The 22850-nt window shown below is 36.2% G+C and overlaps 1 protein-coding gene across 1 annotated transcript in view; it reads right to left on the reverse strand.

Annotated features, from left to right (window-relative positions):
* Positions 1 to 20819, reverse strand: part of cobl (cordon-bleu WH2 repeat protein) — a 39887-nt gene extending 19068 nt beyond the window's left edge. Inside the window, 7 exon segments of the mRNA XM_043260850.1 lie at positions 7315 to 7482; positions 12295 to 12380; positions 13749 to 13977; positions 16216 to 16426; positions 18837 to 18992; positions 18994 to 19029; positions 20686 to 20819. Of these exon segments, the coding sequence (XP_043116785.1) occupies positions 7315 to 7482; positions 12295 to 12380; positions 13749 to 13977; positions 16216 to 16426; positions 18837 to 18992; positions 18994 to 19022 (879 nt within the window). The 5' untranslated portion in view covers positions 19023 to 19029; positions 20686 to 20819.
* Positions 20820 to 22850: the final 2031 nt, after the last annotated feature.

Genomic DNA, 22850 nt, shown 5'->3' on the forward strand with positions numbered 1-22850 from the left:
TGTGAGAGGCCACATTTAATGTACAAAGGTTCTCAATGGAGGAAGGTGGACAAGCTATCAACTGTTTGTCTCAAAGCAAACCATTAGTAAGTGGATTGTTGAGGCAATCTGTGTATAGTACAAGGCATGCAGTTTGCCTTTGTCTCTGCTGGTAAGAGCACATTCAATTTAAGGCATAGCATCTTCTAATGTCCTTATATCTGGAGTCTCCCTTCAGGACGTTTGTAATGCTGCAGTACCACCTACACCCCACATGTATTTTTTAGATACTGTCACACTGAAGTCATTCCACAAAGTGTTTTCCATAAAGCAGGGTTACCTACGTAACCAGAGATGTTATTTAATTTGAGTCCACTATAATTCTGTTTCCTTCGATTTACACAAATATAAACTAGAAAATGTTTGAAAAAGTGGACAGATTGCCTAGGTCTGGTCTTGTATGTTGCGTGATGTATGCACATGATTCATGGAGCCTTGTTTTATTGTGACCCATTACATGACGATTTACTTTTACTGGGTTAAAGTTCAAAGTCATTACATGATTTCTTTTCTTCCTTGAAGTATTTAATGTACACTTAAAAGGGGGTTTTAATCTGTGTGTGTACCACACACTTAACATTTGACCTTTATTCCACAATGGAGCAGCACAATGTATGATTTCACTCCTCTGGCATGTTAAAGTTTTAATGTAGAGCAGAGGAGAGAAGGGACAGAAAGAGTGCTTAATTACAGGCTATAAAGACCAGGGTCTTGCCACACTTACACTGGGATGCTGGGAAATGTAGGTAAAATGACAGAATTTTACATTTGGTGAAAATTATGCCTTTAATGGGCTTAACCAGTCAAATTGTCCTACTTCACTAACTGCAGCAGAAAGACCATGCTAGCTGACCAGCTTCACTATCTTCAAGTCTTTATAAAGTGCATCATCCTGATTCCTGATTCAACAGCTAGAACAGTGGTTTCATTGCCTGTTCGAGAGCACAGCAGCAATATGCTAAGACAACAGGCTGACCTAAGTAAAGGCAACGCAAAGAAAAGCTGTTGTTTAATTTGACAACATAAAAACTCTGTATTATATTGTGATATTTACACAACCATTCAAATACCAAGAGGGTCAGTAAGATCTTCAGTGTATTTAAATTTTAAAATCTCCCTGCATTTATTTGACTGAAAACACAGTAAAATAGTGATATTTACATATGCCGATTTGCTGCTCTACTAACAATTTCTTTTCACAGTTGAAAACAATTTTGCAGCTTTTATTTTTTAAAAGAACAGCATTTATATGGTTTTGTTACATTTAAGAATTCCTGGACTTTTAAACAGCGATTTGAAAAAGACAACAAGTGTATTTCTAAGACATAAATATCATTTGGAATCATTTCACTGAATCAAGCACTGAATAACTGAATAGAATAGGCAAAAAAGTGACTCTAACCAATGAATTCGCCTTTTAGCTGATGCACCATGATAACCCATAATCTTATAAAACAAGAATAATTTACATGATTTGATCTTCCAGACAGTTTCTACGGTCAAACTGTGACACCTCTACTGTAATCTCAGTTTTCATCTTTCCACAGCCTCTTAAATGCACATGTCAATTATCAAGATATATAAGGAGATATATCAAACCCCAGATCCCTCCCTTCTTAATCCCGAGGAATGCTGGGCCTGTGATGAATTTTGAGAGGTCAACCACTAAACCCTGATCTATTTAATTATTCTGTCCTGTACCCTTGTCATGAACTGGAACATTTGATTCAACCTTTCTTCATAGTGGGACCACACACAGTTTTCCTCTAATTTGTTTGTTTGTATAGCTTTGATAAAACTTAAACTTATAAAACTTTTTACATACTAATATATATACAGCACAGCCTCTCGTTCCTTATTGCTTGCATATTTCATGCTATAAGTAGTAAAGAAAAAGTGATGATTGGTTTATGTGCTGGTTGAACTGAGGTAATATAGCAATCTGTCACAAAATTAACTTAAACAATAATTAAATGAAAATTAAAGAGCCACAAAACAGTATTTGGGATTTCAAAAAAAAAAAAGTACAAAAATGTTAAGTAATGGAGTTTGGTTCATGTCTAAAGTAACCTGCTCTGTCTTGTCTGTTAGCATGTTGTCAGTTTTCTGAGATGTATTTTTCAGTAGGGTCTTTGCAAAGGGCTAGTTATAGCTTTATAGCTATTAAGAGTGGATGAAGATATTTTATTAAATTAAATATAAAGGGCTGAAATGTTGTTTCTCTTAACTCAATATTGAACAACCTTATGTTTATGTTCAACTGCACCAATAATCATTACAACACACTAATTATTACAACAGTTAAAACACATTGCTTGTAAAAAATGCTTGCTTCAACCTGTTGAAGGCACAGTTCAAGTGCATGTGAGCACACGATCAAAATGGTACCACCTCATATGGATATTAAGCTAAATATTATTCAAGGCGTTCACATTATTTTTTACAATATTTAGCTTTTCATTTTTTTCATCTCTTATGGAAAACCACAAAAACAATGTCATTTTTAAAAATTTTAAATAGAAAAAAAAATATATAATATGCAAATAAGAAAGGACAAGAGAAGAATTCTTACACTAAACACACACTCAATCCTTAAAATAAACCTAAGCAAACATCCATAAAGAGATTTGCTTTGGCAAAGTAGGTCATTTACACAAAACACAATGTCTCCCTCCTTAAGGACATGGAGCAAGAAAGTTGTGCTGTAAACAGTGTGGTCTTGCGTCAGTACCACGCTTCTTTGTTGTGACCGTTTTATTTTTATCGTCCCATTCCAGGTCACATTTAGAACTTCACAGTGTTGCCTAATCAGTCATAAATCCAGCCACCACTGAGAAAAGCCCAGAAAACACATCTAAGAGACCAGCATGTCACTCAACATTACAGGGGCACAGAGTCTGATCTGTTTGGGAAGGAGGAGGGATGTGGGAGGAAGAAAACACTTTGTGGCCTTTCTAGTTTTTTCCAGTGTATATCAGTTACATACAGTAGTCTTTGCGAAAGAGGCCAAAGGTTGTGCAAATAGCCAGAAGGTACTGATGACCAATGACTACCATCATCTTTAATACACTATTACAGTTATCATTTTGTCTCAGCGCCATAATGTGTGTTATAATGAAAGTACATAATATAGCCAAGCATTGTCTAAAATTGAATAGTTTTTTTTAAATGTGCTATTATGTAGTAAAAAGGCTAATGTTGAAAAATTTGTAAAACTAATGAGTAATTTAAAGTCTCATTCTAAAAAAGATGTAGGCTCTGCTTGACCATCAGACTAGTAAAAAGTACAGGAGCTAAAAATAAATAACACAAAATAAATCATTAATTTTACCAAAAAGCAATTTCGCTGCAAGCATTTGCTCAGTTTGTATTGTATTGTATTGTAACAACTTGCACTGTATACATCAGCATTATATAATGTTTCGTTCTTTCTAGATTGTCAGTATCAGCCGCTACAAACCTATACTGGGGAACCTTACAGCTGTCACGGTTCCACTGGAGCACAGGAACGAAGGACAGAGGAGACAGGAAGTATTCCAAATAACTAAGAATAGAAACAGGCTAAACCATCTCACCTTTGTGACTAAAAAAATTAAAGCATCATTACCTTGAAATCTTGTGTGCGCACAGTATGATCACGTTACAAAATAATAGTAAATAATAATCAGTTGTTTTTGCTTACATGACAATTACTATTTCTCATATTTAGGGGAAAATGATGAACACATCAATCTCTTAACTAAATGAAAAAATACAATATTTAAATCTGCAGAATTGCAGTATAGAATAAAACTAGATTGTTTTAATACTTGTACTCAGTTTTTAAGTTGTTTTAATTGAGGTTTGGGTTCCTCATTGGTTGTAGTTTCTCAGACTATTTAATCACTCCTGTTTACATGTTGTTTAGTTAATTACCTAATTATTTTCAGTGTAATTAAGAACCTCGGTTTCTTTAATTGTCTGGAATTGTTAGTATGTAACATGCTGTTTTGTTTGCTCATTGTCAGTGGACTTATCTGTTCAGTTTAATAAAGATGTTTTGCTTTTGGAGTGTATCTAGATACCTTTATCATCTTCTTCTGACCTAAACTTGACAATTAAACTGTACAATTAAAGCTGCTGTTAGAAGCTTCACTGCCCATAGAAATATTTAAGGGGCAGACACATTAATTTAATTAAATTAATGTGTATACAAATGCTGAAGAATAGAAACATATGAATGCATTTTAATTTTCAGGTTTGGCGATTTCTGACTTGCAAATTCATATGAAGATATGTGATCAATAAAAGACAAATTCATACAATGTGGTGTTACCTCTTAGTTGTGTAAGAACACAGACATTAAAGCAGGTTTATTATTAACTGCAATATCTAGATGAGCTAAAACTTTAAGAGTTACGAATCAGTAGCCATGGGTTTGCAAACCGACATCTCGCCAGAGAAGTAGTTTAAGGTCTTTGCGTCATGTGCAGAGTATTTTCATGAGCTGAGCTAACAAAGGGCTCTGATGATGTCACGAAAGGATAAGGTTGAGATGACCTCTCTAGCCTCTTAAAGAAGCCCATTGTAAAATCCTCATCTCAGGTGTACAGAAGAAGTGCACATGTTAAACAATCATCATTTGCATCAGGCTCTTGTAGACTCCAGTGATAATAATGATAAATGGGACACTATAGACAAAAGATTGTCAAGCTAACAAAAAGCACCCTTAGTTCCCTGTTTTATTTCTGCTATATGTCAATACAGGCTTGAGCAGGTAAAACCCTATGAGCTTAAACCTTATGAGAGACCAATGGTAAAGAAGAAGCCTGGCCTTAAATGGCCTTGGCCAGACCTCAGATGACTGCACTCGTGTAATCAAACCCCAAACTGCCTTACAGTTTTCTGGGACTTCAAATTGTTTTTTAACCTAGAATACACAGCATATTAAAATATGCAGAACATATTAATTTTGTCCCTGATCTCAAATGAAAGATACAAGGGGCATTTAAGACTAGATGTAATTAAGATGTAATTAAAAATGAAGTATTATTCTTAATTATGAGATAAGATAATCAGACCTGTGTTTGATGAATAAATTCAATCATAGCTCAAAAGACTGATTTAGCAGAAATAAAGGTTACATATTTTTTTTTACCTATTTTTTAGAATCATAATAACTAGGGTGACCACACGTGCCAATTTTCCCAGACATGTCTTGGCCAGGATTTCTATATTGCCTAAAATATCTTGGTTTTGGCTTGGTTTGGTTTCTGGTTTGTGTGTGCAGACCGATAAGTGTATGACATCCAAGTACTTCTAACAAACTATTCTGTATTCTTTAAAAACGCATGTGGGAATGAGATTACTCACTGCGACATACGACCAAGTCCCTGTCTGGTGTGTGTATCTCATTAGCACATCAATAAGAGAGGACTTGGAACTCTGGGGCAGATTCCAGGTCCAGGTTATAGAAGCAGACAAATGTGTGCTGACAGGACAAGTTTGCCATAGCACAAATGTCATACAGAGCCATGCCCAAAGAGAAGGCCTTGGAGGCCAGCACACTCCTGGTTGAGTTTCTGACCACCATAGGTGACGGGAAGCCAGAGGACTCCTTGTCTAGTGAGATGGTCTCGACCACCCACCTATTCATAGTCTGCTTGGTCACTGGAAATCCTTTCTTAGGATCTGCTTTATGCCATGGGGCAGCTCTGTCTGCATAAGCGTCCAGTTCTCATATTGGACAGAGCAGTTTAGCTTTTCTTGACCTGCTTCCAGGAAGGGAGGAGAACAGAAAGCTTGTAGGACTATGGGCCCTGGTGTAGAAGTGGACACTTTAGGGACCCATGCTATGGCTGCCACATATGCCTTCATAGTGGAGGGAGATAACCTTGCAAAGAAACGCTCCTGTCAAAACTCAAAAACTGTACCACCTGGGCAGCCGACTGGGTCTTGCAGTCGCTGTCAGGGCACTTCAGGGCATACTGTTTCCTTGTTACAGGAGCTCTGGACTGGAGTATGGTCTCAAACCCAGTTCTCTTCTCCCCGACTGAGGTGCCCAGAGATATAAACTGCTCAGAGCGAAAGGAGTTTTGGTGTGCCAACCTGTATAGGGGGCGTAAGAAGGGTTGGGTACCTTTTATTTTTACCAGTACCTGTATCGTTACCTGCAATTTGGTAACCAACGGTACATTTTTACAGGACTTTACTTCTAGAAGAGAAGAAGAAGAATTGGGCAGCAAAATGCTCAAAAGGCCAGCACTGTTAGAAAAAACAGGTGGATGAGAAAAGACACATGATAACTGGAAAAGAATTAAGAATTAATGTTAAGAATTAAAAAGAGAAATCCATTTGGTCTCCAGTGCCACCATTTTTCAGAACTGCAATGCATAAGTGCGATATTTCAGGCTCTCAGAGACTTTGCTAGGGTGCTAAATCCTAAAAAAAATACCCTCACTTAATAAAAAATATATGCTGAAGTGTTGTGAAATCCATTAACACTGATTTTAAGCAGCGTGAGGTGTTCCTAAAATCATGCTTATGGTCATAGACATATAAAAAGGCTGTGCACATCTAAAACCAAAAATGGGCTCTAGTGCAAAGCAAAAAAGAAGACACTGAAACTGAAATTACAGCTCTGAAAAGTTTATTTACAAAAATGTGCAATGTTTCAACCAGTCATTACTTCATCGGTCAGATTGTGCCTGATTAAGACCTGTTTGGTCGAAATGTTCAGTTGTTTGTAAATACCTTTTGGGAGCTGTAATTTCAGCATGTTTATGTCTTAAAAATTTGCCTAGGTCTGAAAACTGACCAGGTTTTAGAAAATAACACAACATTCGATAGATTTTGCTCAAAATACTTACTAATCTGAATATTTTGCTTAGTTGTATTTAATAACTACAAATATAGACTTTAACAATGTACTGCCTATCTTTTTTTATTTGATCATGTGATGGATTCTTTTAATGTTGCACCTCTTCCACATCTATTCACCATTTTTGTACATGTTTTTGATGTGATTAATTTAGTTAAAATTGCATTAAGCATGCGCTATGAAACTCATTAGAATGAAACCCAAAACTCCACATTAGAACAGTCAATAGCAAATAATTAAACTAATAACAACACATAAGTTACTTACACTTCAAAAGCACAAGATTGTGAGTCGGAATTGACCCCTTTTTTTATTAAAAAACCTTTCCACATTACAATATTAGTCAAAGAGTGTGAATATTAGCCAATGATTATAATGGTATGCATGTGTGTGTGTGTGTGATTGATTGATCAAACCTGGGATGTCAGTGGTAAAGTCTGTGTGGGAGCTGGTGGGGGTGCTGGAGCTCTGCGCTTCTTTAATTCCACTTTTGGGGACATCTTGGAGATGTTCATCACAGACTGAGACTGACCCAGAGTGCTAGGACGGGTCTCCACACATGGACTGCTTGCAACCGACATACCCTGAGCAAAAAACAAATACAGACGCTTTAGTACATATAAAAATACACATTTTAATAACGAGCTCAAAAGGCATATGTGAACGAGCGTGTTTACATCCACATTTATTAACCAGACATGCAAATAAGCTAATTATAATATATACTGTAAGTACGAAGCAGATAAATTAGAGACAAGATCAGTGCAAATGGAAAGGTTTGCAAATATAGAAGGTGAATTTTGTACAGAAGATTGAGGTATAGTTGTATACACACTCCATTTTAGACAGCTTACAACTGTTACAAAGGATAGAACAGAAAAGAACAAAACATAATTGAAGCTATTATTATTGATTAAAAAAGGATTGCTTATAAGCTTTTCTAAGAAAGGTGACACCCTTTACAGTATTTGCTATTAGGATATCACACTCTAAATATCCTGCATGTGTGTGTAACAGTAATCCTACAGTGTAAGAAGCAGTAGATCCTGAATACAGCTTCTTAGGGGAGGAAGGTAAGGCAGTAAGTGTTAGTTCCAAGAGCTCCAAGATGATGCCATTTAAAGGGCAACAGGTTTAACAGGGGACAGCAAATCAATAACATTTGGGCTGGAAATGTCACGACCTGCTGAGTGGCTGAGTTCTAAGGGCTTTACCCTGGCCATGACCCCACATTTACACACCATAAAACAGCTGCCCTAACAGGGAGAGACTCAAGACAAGCACTAAACCACAACAATAGCGAAGCAGATATCTTTTTATTCTCCTGCAATGCAAATCTATGAGCTTAGGGATGTCTTAGAAATAATGCTTGTGTCGAATTTATAAAGGTCTACAAGAGCTACAACAATGTGTAGTTAAACCATGTAATATTGAGAAGCAAAACTGAGTGAGGGAAGGTGAAGATAAGGAAAATATAGGAATAGCGACATTAGAACAAGATGTATGCAAATAATCCAGTTACTGTACCTTCCATGTTCCCTGTGTTTTATACAGCATTCATTGGCATAAGATTCAGAGGTGCTAATACTGTATTGATTCGTCATAAACAATACGTTTTACAAATGAAATATTTCTGGAATCAAATATGTATATACACCTGACATTAATAGTTTAATAGTGTAATTTTGTTAGATGTTCTCTACTTCGTCACATTGTGGGACAAAAGCTTCTTAATCTCCAGCAATATCGTCGACTTGATTGCACTGATTGAACTGAAGTTTTTGAACTGACCTGAGCTGGGAGACAACATTTTTAGCTAATCTAGCCACTGTAAAATACTGTAAAGCTGCTCTGACACAGTCTGTATTGAATAAATGCTATATAAATAAAGGTCACTTGACTTGCTGAACTCAAAATCAATTTAATTTCCAGATTGACTGAATTGAGAGGTAGTTAATAAAATCTATCCCGGGAATCCGTTGTAAATTTGTGGTTAATAATGTCACACAGATTACACACTTCACCTTAAAAACAAAAGCAGTTATGCATTTACATAACACAGAGGTGTGGAAAAGACAGAGCGGATGTTCCTTTAAGAGAGAGCAGAGAAATCTGGCAAACACTGACAGGAACGACACCGGATCTTCCAGAACCTTGCATGAGTGTTTGAGTGAGAGCTCAGCTGTCGGTTAAAACGAGAGAGAGAGAGAGAGAGAGAGAGAAAGTATGCAGTCTTGCAGCTTGACTTGAGAAGAAAGCAGAGTAACGAACAGACATATGATCCCAACTAGACATAAAAAACGTAGAAACACAAACAAACACACTGACACCTGGAAGCGCACTAAGACAAAATAAACACAGTTCTCCTATCACAGTCACTGTTGTGTTCACTTTTATTAGACTACACAACCTTGCTGTAAAAGTTCAGCCTTTTTCTCTCACCCCTCTCTGCCCTTAGAACGGAATGTTCAAAGTGGGAATGGCTATTAGCGGGTTACATAATCGGAAATCAGTTACTGAGATGTGTTGAAAATGGCTCTTGGCTCTGTTTGTGATGATGATATTGTAAATAGCATGCACCTGAACTTGTGTAATTACAGGCAGGGAGCGAATAGAGCAGGCAAGAGCCCTTCGTAAAAAGGCTGTTTGGCAGGAAGAAAATAACTATAATAAATTAAATAAAGTCTATAGTAAATTATGGACAACTGAGTTGTTCAGCACACGTCTCTGAGTGTCTTCAAGAACAGGGTGTGCTTCTCTGAAGGGAGGAAGAAAATGAACAGAGCATTGTGGGTGCAGAAATAAAAATCTCTGAAGGATCAAGTGTGTGTGAGTGCAGCTACTGAACCATATAATTTGTACTCAGAAGTAAGCTAAATTTGATATGACATTTATCAAATATTATTGAATGGCTCTGTGGAATTCTGATTGGTCACTTGCAACAATCCTAGCTATGTTATTCCTCAATAACAACGGCTCATTTGGCTCCTAATGAATATACACAGTACACATGCATATATTATATAAACAAAAACTTTTTGGGATGCAATTAATCCTAATCAATTGTTGCCCAGCACTAGTTTAAATATTTAAACTCAAATTAATATTTTGGATTTAATTATTTATTTATGTGGCAGTGCAATAAGCAGAATCATATACATCAGTTGTTATGCCAAAATGTCCCCCTTTCCTTAAGGGAACCGATCACCCTTTTGGGGGGGGTCAATGGCTGGATGTACATTATCCTTTACTTATTAATACAGAGAGGTGGTAGATTAAGGGTTAGGTAACAGCATTTATAACTAGCAGTATATAAAAACTGTAGTATATGGATTATGCTATAAGTAACTTGCATTAGCGGTAAAATAAAAAGTATCATCCAAAAGGCAGGTAATGTACCAGCAGAGAATTCGTCGGACTTAAAAACACATGATGCATGGAAAACAGATCCATCTGAATGGTTTGAATCGTAATAGTGGCTGAAGCAAAACTGAAGGAAGTCCTATTGTGTGTTAGTAAAAAGTCAAACTATAACATCTAGGTAAAGAAATGTGTTTGAGAACTCCTAAAGGTCACTTTTTTGCGCAAGTAATTACTGACACCTAGAGGTGAAAGCTGGAAACAAATACATTTAATGGAAGTGTGTGGATTTTCTGTAAATTAGTAGTTTTAAGTAGTTAATTTTTTATGAATAAAAAGCATATTATTATCATTATTATTTAAATGTAGAATGTAATTTAAATGTATAATTGTATTAAACATTATATATTGTTTATAGCTATTTATAATCGAACAACCAGCATTCAAGTTCTGGTGAACTAAGGAAATCATGCGCAAAACACATGCATACAGCTGTGAGTGACGGTGAAGGGGCTGGATCTTTAATGTACGAAACTACGCTTGTGATCCAAACTTTAAAGAAATGTAAGACATGTTTTATTATCATTTGCCTAGTTAATTGTTACCTATCGGGCACTTTGCTTTGACAGGGCTGCAAACGCGAGCAGGACAGATGTATTTACTCCCCAAACCCATTCCTACAGCATATTCATTTGTGGCTACCGTCCTTGTTTCATTAACTTTTCCCTAGAAAACGAATGATTTAACAATTTAAGTGATAGTGACGAATTCCTAAAACACGACCGAGAAAATCTTTAACTCCCCCCACGTTTACCACAGTAAGAAATGCGAAAACAGTTATTAAAAGTAAATAAAATAAATTAGTTATTAAATTTGTGACCATGCAGCAAAACAGGACACAAAGCGCACATGGCTTGATTTGCTTGGATGAATCCAAAAGCATGGTCCCATTTGCCTGCTAACCAATTATTTCTATAGTTAACAAAGCTTTGTACCTCGCTTGTGTCATAATACTCACAGTAAAATATTTAAAATGGGAAAAAGTGTTTTTTGGAGTAGCCCCGCCAGTGGTTTTGGAAGCAGATCACTGAACTCACGTCACATTAATTGACCGTTAATTTAAACGGCGATCAATTATGGAAATGATCCAAAATTGACATTCCTATGCAGAACTATTCCTTTTTATATAATTCCTTTTACATATAAAAAAGGCAAGATTGCTCACTGACACAATAAATAACAATGAATCACAAAAGAGTGTGGTGCTATTTGGCACAGACGTTTTGAAGAGTACAGACCTGCCAACCTCTGAAACTTTTATTATTAAAAAGTACCGGGAGGGGCTCTATTACCAACTATTCTCAAAATGGTAAGCGAGGAAAGGTCTGCAAAAGCAATGATCCTGCTTGCAAGATGGGGGATGAACCCCGCTCTGATTGGTCGAACTCCTCTTGTTGCTTGATTTAAGTACTGTGCGTGCACAAAGGCGTTACCTCTGCGTAGTTTAGAGTGACAAATCGTACCAGTGTGCTTTTAAAATGTTAAAATGCATACTCGCTACGCAAAACGCGTACAGGTTGGCAGGTCTGAAAGTAGAAGGATCCGCCTGTAGGCAGTATATTTGTGTTAGACTGAAAACTGTGACAGATGGAAAGATGAGAGTGTATTAGTAATAGACAGTTGGGTTAGTACTTACATTAATGTTAGTGTCTGCAATGTCAACAACACTATCATCATCAAGACTGTCCATGTCCTCAGAGGACTGATCTTCAGTCTGAAATGGGAACGTAACACTAGCATAGCAGGCAGACTCATAATAACAATGAAAACCATGCAATGCAGGGCTTAATCACTAAAATATCAACCAAATGTTTCATTTTCAATATTAGTTTCCCCAGCATATCCATGGGTTTAGGTGTTTGTTGCTCTACATCTAAATCTATTTTGGACATGCAGCATTCTATTATAGAGCGCTGTTATAGACAAAACATATGAATGAATGCTTTTGCGTGTCTGTTCGCTGTCTGTGGTTCTACCTTTGATTTCCTGCGATTAAACTTGAGGAAGCCCAGCAGGCTCTTTTTCTCTGATCCACTCAGACTGTTGGAGTGAAGAGATTCAGCTGTAAGAGAAACACATTTGTTTAACATCACAAACACGCAGGAGCAACTAGTGAAGAATTTAGAATTGTGTCAAGCAATGTTACTTTAGTTGGAGTGGTTAATTTTGAGCTGGCTAATGAGGACAATGGATTGCAGAAGATATCGCATATGCAGAATAAATTGTGCTTGCACATCAGCAAAGGTTTTAAGATTTTTTAGGAGTTTAGAATTTAGGCTTTGTCTCTTTAAATGACGTCACATCAAAGTCAATTTCATAAAAACCAAGATCAATCTTTAATTTGATGTCAAAGAAATCAATACATCATATGATATTATCAAATGAAAAAATTATTTTAAATTGTAGTATTATTTCACAATATTACAGTTTTTCAATTGTCATTTTTAATCATAAATGCAGCCTTGTTGAGCATAAGATATTTAAATATTAAAAAAAGCTACAAACACCACATTTTGGAATGCTAGTATATAAGCAAAACATAAATGGCACACAATGCACAAAAAGCAGTACGAAATTCTGGCAAAAGATGGCGCTACACTCCAGCAAATCTCCAAAGCTTCTAAGTCAAAAATGTAAGATGACAAAACACTAAAGCCTCTACAAAACGTAAAGAAGAATTACCAGGATAGGTTTCTCTGAACACAAATGCATTGAGAATGAAAGCATCACAGTAACAATTAGCATGAAAATAAAAATATAAATATAGGCACCGCACGTCTTGTTTAAGTTCTATTGACCGGCCCATCTGAATTCAAAAAAGCTCCAGCATGTTTTATAAAGCAGACTCTTAGCACATTGAAGACAGTTTGACTACACATACTGTAAAGCCACTGTGACAACTATTCAGCCAAAGTCATGCACATGGCATCAGTACCTGAGTAGTTCAGGGCAGGTGTCGAAGCCATTTTAGGCTGGAGAACTGGAAACAATCAAACCAGTATAACATCTGAAGTCAAATAAATGTGAATGGAAGTCTTTTCGCATTTGGCTAGACAGTGAAATGTTACAGGCTTAGTGCATTTTGCATGTGTTATGTAATATCAGCACTGGCTAAACAAAGACTATAAGTGGAAACATCTAAGAATGTGTCTGAACAGGAAGTGTTGGACCTGCCAAAAAATTATCTAAAATCTTAATCTAAAATTGTGGCTTCTCAGGTGTAATTTACATTCACAACATTTTCCACTGGGCATACGTTTTAGATTGCTTCTAAAACTAAAATGGTTTATTATTGCAAATCTCCTTATATTATGAAGTCCCTATACATCAGTGATTCCTGGGAAAAGAACAACTGTATCACAGTTTCAACAGCGTTGTTAAGCAGCACAATCACTTTCAACTGTGGAGTCCTGACATTTTAATCCCGTACCTAGTGTTTGATCCAGCACATAGAGTTCTCTGATACCCAGCTCGCTCAGGCACTTGTCCAGGTCCAGCTGTTGATGGCTGATATTGTCTTTGAACAGCAAGACATGGGCCGAGTCAAACTCGCACTTCTGACAAATCACAGGCACCAGGGTATGCAGTGGGACCAGTGGATTTACACGAACAACTGCTTTCTGACTGCGGTGATAGTTTACCACCAAACGCACAGTTTTCTATGTGATGAAAAGAAGAGAAACATATGCGAAAAATGACAAATGTTGATCAATGTTGAAAAATGAGAAATGTATGTCAAGATATACTATATATATCATCTCAACAAAAAATGCCTGACTTTTTGGTGAAATATGCTTTTCAACAGAGTATATTATAAAAAAAAGAACAATAAAAAGATTTGCTTTGAGAGAGAAATTTCAAGAAGTTAAATACAACTAGCTGCATGCTGTCAATTGCCCAAATAATGAAACAGATTTTTTTTTTTTAAAGGAAACAGGGGGCAGTCATGTTGACAGCTGTTGTATTTAAACAGATTTTTTGTTAATGGAGAATAAGTTTTAACGAAAAATAAACCGATCGGATAGTACCTAACATTCAAATGCACTCTTCCTGTACATGACAGCAGTGCAGCAAACTCACTACTTTGTGGCTATTATCATATGCATGATCAAGATAAGATAAGATGCAACGTAGATCTCTAAAGTTTCGCATGAGAAGTGGGCAAAATTAGACTTTATATGCACGTTTGCAGTGTCTTGTAGAGGAAGTATCACACCAACCGCAATACACTGCTTAAAGGAAAGCTTCTTCAGAGAACAGAACTTAAGATTACATTGAGCACCAATAAATCACATTAAATCAGTTACTCATATGCATGTATTTATATTGTGAAACATAACTCTTTATTTTGGCAGCTAAATATCATCCTAGCAATGTAATTGTAAATAACCTGCTGTCAAAGTGGGCCCAGAAGATTTAATGTGTGCCGTTTCCTGTATATTACAGTGCACACCAGTGAAACTGAAGTGTCACAAATTGGTACATAATTTGTTTCTACATTTTGGTTAAAGTTTACTGCACTGTCACACAGACTTAAACGAATATGAAACAATGTGTGCTGTGTTTTTACAGACGGTGCACACTCAGAACAAAGTACTACCTGAACTTTGTGTGACTTTGAATGGTAATACAGGTTTTATAATTAATCAAGTTCTGTAGGTGGGCAGTCTGAACGACTAGATGGCCTTCAGATATGATTTACTTTGTCATCTTTATTCCATCTCTCTTCTAGCCAACACACACACACACACACACACACACACACATATATATATATATATATACACACACACACAGAGAGAGAGAGAGAGAGAGAACATGCTGAGCCGGTATAACAGTTGTAACAGCCTTCTAACTAAAGGTTTGACCATCCTGATTTCTACTGTGGTCAAGCATTTCTAAGCTGTGGTCTATGTCTGTTATTCACTGAAAATAAATCGTGTTACTCCATTTCATCACGTATCCATACTCATGTGCTGTGTGCTTTCAACTGGCCACCGACAATTGTACTGTTGTTCTAGCAGAATCAGAGGTCAGAGCCTCTAACTTTGCCCGGAGGTCGGACACGTGGGAGAGGAGCAAGAGAGGGGCCAGCCAGCCAGGCTGAAGAAGAAATAATGCATGGTAACTAAAGGTAAGACTCTCATCAAATATTCACACATGAGGGGGAGGAGAAAAGGACACTCGAGAAAGAGAGAACACACACTCAGGGCAGAGCCTGTGAAAGACTCACTTTACCTTAGCTCGTACCCTTTTTATGATCATTCGACCCTCCTGATGCATTTAGTCAGAACAAGATGAACTCATTGATGAACAAGAACAACTCATTTAAGTACATTACACAAGAGTAAGATCAATATTAGCCTTTTTTATGGTAAAAAAAGATGTCTTAAAAATACTGAATGAATACGAGTTGCTAATAAATAGCATGGACATCATTTATACTAAATCTTTACATCTTTTACATTTACACATCCTTTTCAGCTTTTTATCATGGGACATTTTTTTGTAAAGTATTTGCCAGCTTAAAAGGGTGTAATAAAAACACATGCATAATAACTAAACAATAATATTAAAGTTTAAAACCGTTTTAGTCTCTCATTTCTAGGACTTGGGGTCTTGTTAACCTTAAAAACTACTGCAATGAAGATAACACTTGCTCATACAATGAAAGCATCCAATATGGCTGATGCAGTTTAACAAGAAGTAGACTTCTTCTGACCTTCAAAGCAAATTATTTACAGTACAATGTCTGTAAACAATAGTTAAGTCCTGCTAGTTGTAGAGTAGCCAGTTACTGCTGCCTGCCTGAAATTTTAAGCTCTTCAAAAAGTCAATTATACCACCATGAGGCATGAGGTCAAAAACCTCCATAACACTGTGTTTCTGAAACTTACCTCTGGCATCTTGGGTGGAGGTTTCCGGATCACCTTGTCCTCCAGCACTCGTTCTTTGATCAGGGCGCAGGAGACGTCCAGGGCGCCCAGCAGGGCGTTGGGCTTAAAAATGACAGGTTGAGCATCGGGTGACAGCAGCTCCAGGGTATGATATGTTGGATTCAGATGATACTGACTGCACAGATCCACCAACAAATCCATCAGAGCTTTTCTAAAGAGACAAGAGGAGACATAAGGACAGAGAAAGATAGAGTTACTTGACAGTTTAGACTTGTAATTACATCATGTGATGCAGACAGGACTGTGATAGGGCGAGAGAGAGAGAAAGAGAGAGAGAGAAAGATAGTCTTGAATTACAGGTGTTACGTAAAGCAGCAAATTGCTACATGAATGCTGGTCTTAAATGCTTGGCTTCACTGATCAATCGTCCGTAATTCAACCTCCATCTACCAAAATTTGTAATGTAGACACTCTTAATGAGGTTTTCAAACGCTGTTTAAAACAGAAATGTGCTTGTTTAAATAACATGCCGTGGCTACTATCTAGTCTCAGAAAAGAATAAATAAATCAAGAGTTAAATTTGATACTCAATTTTCAGATCAAATGTCATTCACTGATGAAACCAATGGCATTTCAGTCTTCCGCCATTTCTTTGAATGTAACTGTAACTTTATGGCTATAAAGCAGCTGAATTTTTAAACGACTGATATTCACCTGATCAGTAAACTTCTTTTGTGTGTGTAAATGTCCAAATTATATTCATTATATTGCTGAACAATTCATCTAAATATAAACGGCTATTCTTCTGACACTTCCCCATCACCATGGAAATATTTTATTACATGGTGGACACTAAATCATGCATTCTCCAAACATTGATTTCTTTAGTCTTACACAGTAGTTTCATATAAAAGGTTTATGATGTCCTAAATGTGTCTAAATGCTTATATATAAATACTTTCCTTTTAAATGTTGACCAAAATTCAGTAGCAACTGAATAAAAAAAAATTGTCATAAAGAGCCCGTTTCCAAATGTATGACACGGTGGTCCTTTCATATACAATAAAAAATGTGTGTTTCTTAGAACTGGAAAAAAGGCAGGAAAAAAATAGACACTGAAAACCCAGCAGAATGTGTTATATAAACCAAGCTTTCGAACACACCCTGTAAAAAAAAAAAAAAAAAAAAACGTTTTTCTCACTTTTAACTAGTTTCTTGTTTAGTTCATGGCTATAAAGGATGAATGTAAATGCAAGCCATACTCTTAGTATATATTTAACTAAATCAAACCAAGGGTCAAACCTCCACAATCACACACACTTACAGACGTGGTGGAGAGATTTACGTGAACTTTTCATGATCTAAACACATTTAGACAAATCTCTGTTTCATGTGTTTCATATTTGACATGAATTATACATGTTTCTGACATATTTCACAAGTGATATTATTACGTTTTCTGTAAATGAACATAAGCAGTCAGAACATAAACAGTTACAGTTTTCATTAAAAAATACTTGCTGGCACATTTATTATCCAACTACAAATATAAATACATATATTTTATGTATTTTACTCTTTCAGTGAAGTCTGTGAAGATGCAGAAGACTCATCAACTTCTATCAGCTAAATGGAAATATTTCCATGAAATGTCATCTGGAATGCATAATTTTCTCAACCCCAAGCCATCCTAAATGTATATAACTTTCTTCTTTCAGATGAATATAGACAGAATTTTTAAAAAATGCATCCTGGCTCTTCTAAGCTTGGTAATGATGGTGGATAGAGGCCATTATATTGTAGCTCCATAAAATGGCATATATTCATCATAAAACTAACCTATACGCCTCAGAGAGGTTAACACATGTTCTCTGAAGCAGATAGATGGGTTTTTCTAACAAAAATATTTATATATTTTTTTAAATTATAACTCTGACCCCTGACTCGACGTATGATGTAAGCTGCATTCCTTCTTAAAGTGAAACCCTCTGACCGTTTACTGATGTTTAATATTTCTCAATCCTTGTTTGTCTATTCTTTTCTTAACATACGTTACGAAAGTGGCTTATGTCATACATTGAGTCAGAGGTCAGCCAAGAAGCCGGAACTCTACTTTCTCATAAACTCATACAGGTGTTAAATATTTAAATAATTTGAAATATAAATTGAAATATTTTTGTTACAAATACCCATCGATCTGCTCTAAAACACATGTGTTAACCCCCTGGATGTGTATAGGTTAGTTTTACGATAGATATATCCAATTTATGGAGCTTCAAAATAAAACCATCCACCATCATGACCAAGCTTGGAAGAGCCAGGATGAAAGAAGAAAGTTATATACACCTAGGATGGCTTGGGGTGAGTAAATTATGAAATCATTTACATTATCATTTACAACTCAATATACCTCCCAGCCATATTAAAAACCCCACCTGAAGGCCCGTGTTATGCTGCTGTTCTCTGTTTAGATATTTTTGAAGGTCACTGTGTGCAATTACTGTAAACATTTCCTGCCCCAGCTCTATTTACTAATATTGAAGCCATTGAGCCACCAATCTGAAAAATAAAGTGTTTTGATGAAATGTTAAAGCTAATGTCAGTGCAATGAGCATATTCACCTGCCATCCACATTGACGGTGGTCTGATACCCTGAAGGCAGACTGATATGGAGGTCCACAGAGGGTCGAAGCATGTTTTCCTTGCTGTCTCCCACTGAAGATCCTCCTCCATCAGGAACAGCATTACGGAAGATCCTGCGGGGGCAGGCTGAGGGGTTGAGGTGGAGGTGGGGCCTTGGCCTTCATTCTCCTCCTGTCGAATAAAATCAGAGGAGAAATAATTAGGTTAGTTTCTAAATTTAAGTGGTGTTTACACAGAGAAGGGTCATCAGACAATCTCCACCAATGACTACATACTGTGCTTGTATGAGAAAGTCCAAACTTGGCCTGTGGGCATGTTGGTGGAGGCTTACTAGAATAATACTAGAATAAACCCGATATCTGATAACTGAAAGGCTGATTGCTTATAAATTTGAGGTCGCCCTTCAGGAACTATCCCCAATTATCATAGTACCTGATGAACAGAATGTATCCAATGGGTTAGTGGGAGCCTATCATGCCCTGAAATTGACTTTTAATGTTGAAATAAATTAATGCATCTATGTGCAAAGTAATTATCTAAAATTCAATATGAGCAAGTAGCTTGCTGATGTTACAAAACCTGTTGTGTGTCAATTATAGCAACACCAGTGGGTTGCTGTAGTCGCTACACTACTATAACACTACTATAGCAGATAGAAAAAGTAGTAAATACACTTAAAAATTGCGCAGAATGTATTAACTAAGAAACAGCATTAACATTAACAGAATTTGAGTTTGCTTTGTTGAGTTAATATAACTACAGGAATGGTTGACAACTAGTAACTATATAAGTACTGGATCGATGTTTAAAATGGTTGGGCTACTCCTCCAGAACCTTTAAGATCACAATGTATTGTAGGCTCATTGTGATGTCATAATCAAGCAAATGTACATTTAAGGAAATATCTTCCATGTTTTTATTAAAGTTTAAAAGGTCATTGTGATAATATATTATGTCATACTGCAGTAATAAAACAAAGGCCTATCTTTTCCAAGCCTGAGTCATGATTGCTTTGGTTGATTAAACTGAACTCCTCCTTTCTGACCATAAAAACACAACACTCAAACACAGCTGACATTACATAATAGGTAGAAGAGGGACAGGCAATCTACAAAACAATAATAATAGAATACCTTTAGATAATCAACAACCATGTACATCTAGAAATATCTGAAGTCTAGAAATTTGCAAATAGCAGATGTGAAACACATAATTCCATATCCAGTTAAAAATAATCAATGTTAATTCATTAATCATAACATTTGGAGAGAAAAACACATTTGTGAAGTTTTTCTTGATATTAACACCCTTTAGACTAGCTAAAACTTTTAAGAGTTTTTGGGTGGTTGGTAAGGTGAAGCTGCAGTGATTTTTATTTATTTCGATTATTACTCTTATTTACTTACTAGGCCAACGGCATATTCAGTACTTTAAAAACCGGTTGAAATATGAGAAATGTAATGCATTGAAGCAAACTAACCAACAATTATTTGCTCTATGACACTGCTAAGCAACTGAGTTGTTTTCTCCAAGAACCATAACGTAAGACAGTAACAAATAATTATAGATGTTGTTTCAAAACAGTCTCAGTCATGACCTTAAAGCGGAAAACTGGTAAACCATTAACCTCCTTTGAAGTCAAAACAATTCATATTTCGTGCATATTTCATAAACTAGGCCCCAAACATCATATCATTTTTACTTTCAATGTCACGAAGACACTCAAATATACATAGAACTGATAAGCACTCTTTTCATTTCAACTGATCAGTCAAACAAATTCCCTTTCTGCAATGCAAATATTAGCAGTAGATAAAACCATCCTACTACTGTCAAAGCAGCCGTGAGAGTCTGTCTGTAGTCCGTGTCCAGGAACCACACAGAAGGCGAACGTCTATGATCCTCGAAGACAATGAGAAGCATAAAGCATGTGAGAACGCCAAAATGCTTGGACCTCGAGCATGCCCGGTTAATGATTTATGAAGACTTGTGCCAAAATGCCTGCTATCGACACACTGTTGTGTCATTCTACTGATTATGCAACCAAGACTCTGCCCCGGGACTGTCAATGGAATTACCAGCTACTCCAAAAAAGAACAAATAAATGTTAAAACAAAATGATTTCAATAAGACAGAATACAAGAAGTGGCTGAAATGTCAAGAGATATGATGTCTTAGCGTTAAGGCTGAATAAACAAGTTAAAAAGTCTTTTTTTTTTTTATTTATCATCATTTACTCACCCTCATGTCAATCCATGTCATTTTGTTCAGATTAAAAATGTATATTAAATATGGTAAACTGACTGACAAATACAAATCAGGTTTATTCTTGGAATCATTGTTAAATCCCAGTCTAAATTAAATCTGTTCCTTATATACAACATGCATTTTTCTTTACAGTTGGACTAAATTGGATTACTATGTCTTTATGAATTTTTTGCCAACTTTCAATTTATGGACAAGAATTGTGAGAAAATATTTGCCATCTGTTATGAAGATGAACATAAATTTTAACAAGTTTTAGATGATAGAGTAAATGATTACAGAATTTTAATATTTGCGTCAACTGTACCTTTAAGGCATTGTACTACCTTGATAATGTCTTATAACAATAATAATCGCCTGTGCCTTTAAATATATTTCAATAAAATATTCCATTATTTATTAAATATCTATAAAACATCATAAGATTAATTAATTCATAATATTTACGAATATTTAATTATTTTTGAAGATGCGACATTCTGGATTAAGATTTAACAAGATGTACAGTTCTTCGAAATATAAGTCATTTTTAGTAGTTATGCCCAAGAAAGGCATGTTTGTAGGAAAACCTTGGCACCTGCTGGGATAGTGCTCTTATGTGCGTATGTGTTGTACTACGTGTGGAAGAACACACCTCCGGTGCTGACAGGAACAGGACATTTTGAAAGTGTGGGTTTGTACTGAGCTCAGTGGCTGCTCAGATCGCACACCTTGTCCAACAAAGAGCCCTTTAGGCATGAGCCAGCTTCCCTGGGAGAGCAGGAAACTCTCAGCTTCTCAGCTGGCAGCTCCAGACACACAGCCTTCATTGCGACTGGGTTACTAATGGATCGACTTTGTCCTTTTGAGATGACTTAGCTTTCACTGCATTGGTACATTTTCACTCTATAATTTGTTCCTCCAACTATTTCTGGAGTATACAGTATTTATGTGCGAACAGAATGCAAATTGTCTGTATATACGGAGACATTTATATCCAAATATGCTCAGAAAGAAGAACTGTGTAAAATAGCATAACATTCTATCTGCAATCTAAAAAACTTTTGCTAGTAAAAAAGAAGAGTGATTCAAACTCATCATAATTAAAGACACAAACACGCAAAAGACTTTTAAGATGAAACTGCATGAAATTATGCAGTCGATAGCTCACCTTGTTAACTACAAATAAAGTAAGTTAATTATTTAAATAATCAAATAATAACACATTACATATTTCAAAATGGTTTTAGATTGAATCTCCTTTCAAAGGACGCCAAAAGTTGTATACCCCCCTCCCATGTCTTCATTCTTTTTCTTTCATCTATGTGAATCTCCTAAGCGACCTATTTTGATCTCACAAAGGTCAATTTCCACAGAAAGGTCAGAAGTGTGAAAGTATGAAATTGTGTTCTTGTGAACATATTATTTTCAGCAGGAAACTGCAGTATGTAAATGCACGTTTAGGAGTTTTGCAAAACAGGAATGTTTGTAATTGGTTTATAAACCCACTTCATTTAAAGAAATGTACAGTTTTCAATTGCAGCGCAATGAAAACAACAGTCAAAGACTACATACTAAAATGAACCCGAGTTATCTACTAAGATTACACAATGCTGCAGTTTTGATCATACTTAATCAGTTATGCGTCTCTTTCCCTTCACTTGACACACTATTAGAGCACCAGCCTGACTAACAGATTAGTTAGTCAGGCTGAGCATCTACATGACCCAAATCAGGACTCAAACAAA

Source organism: Puntigrus tetrazona, chromosome 16 (genome assembly GCF_018831695.1).
Source record: "Puntigrus tetrazona isolate hp1 chromosome 16, ASM1883169v1, whole genome shotgun sequence".
Taxonomy (NCBI): domain Eukaryota; kingdom Metazoa; phylum Chordata; class Actinopteri; order Cypriniformes; family Cyprinidae; genus Puntigrus; species Puntigrus tetrazona.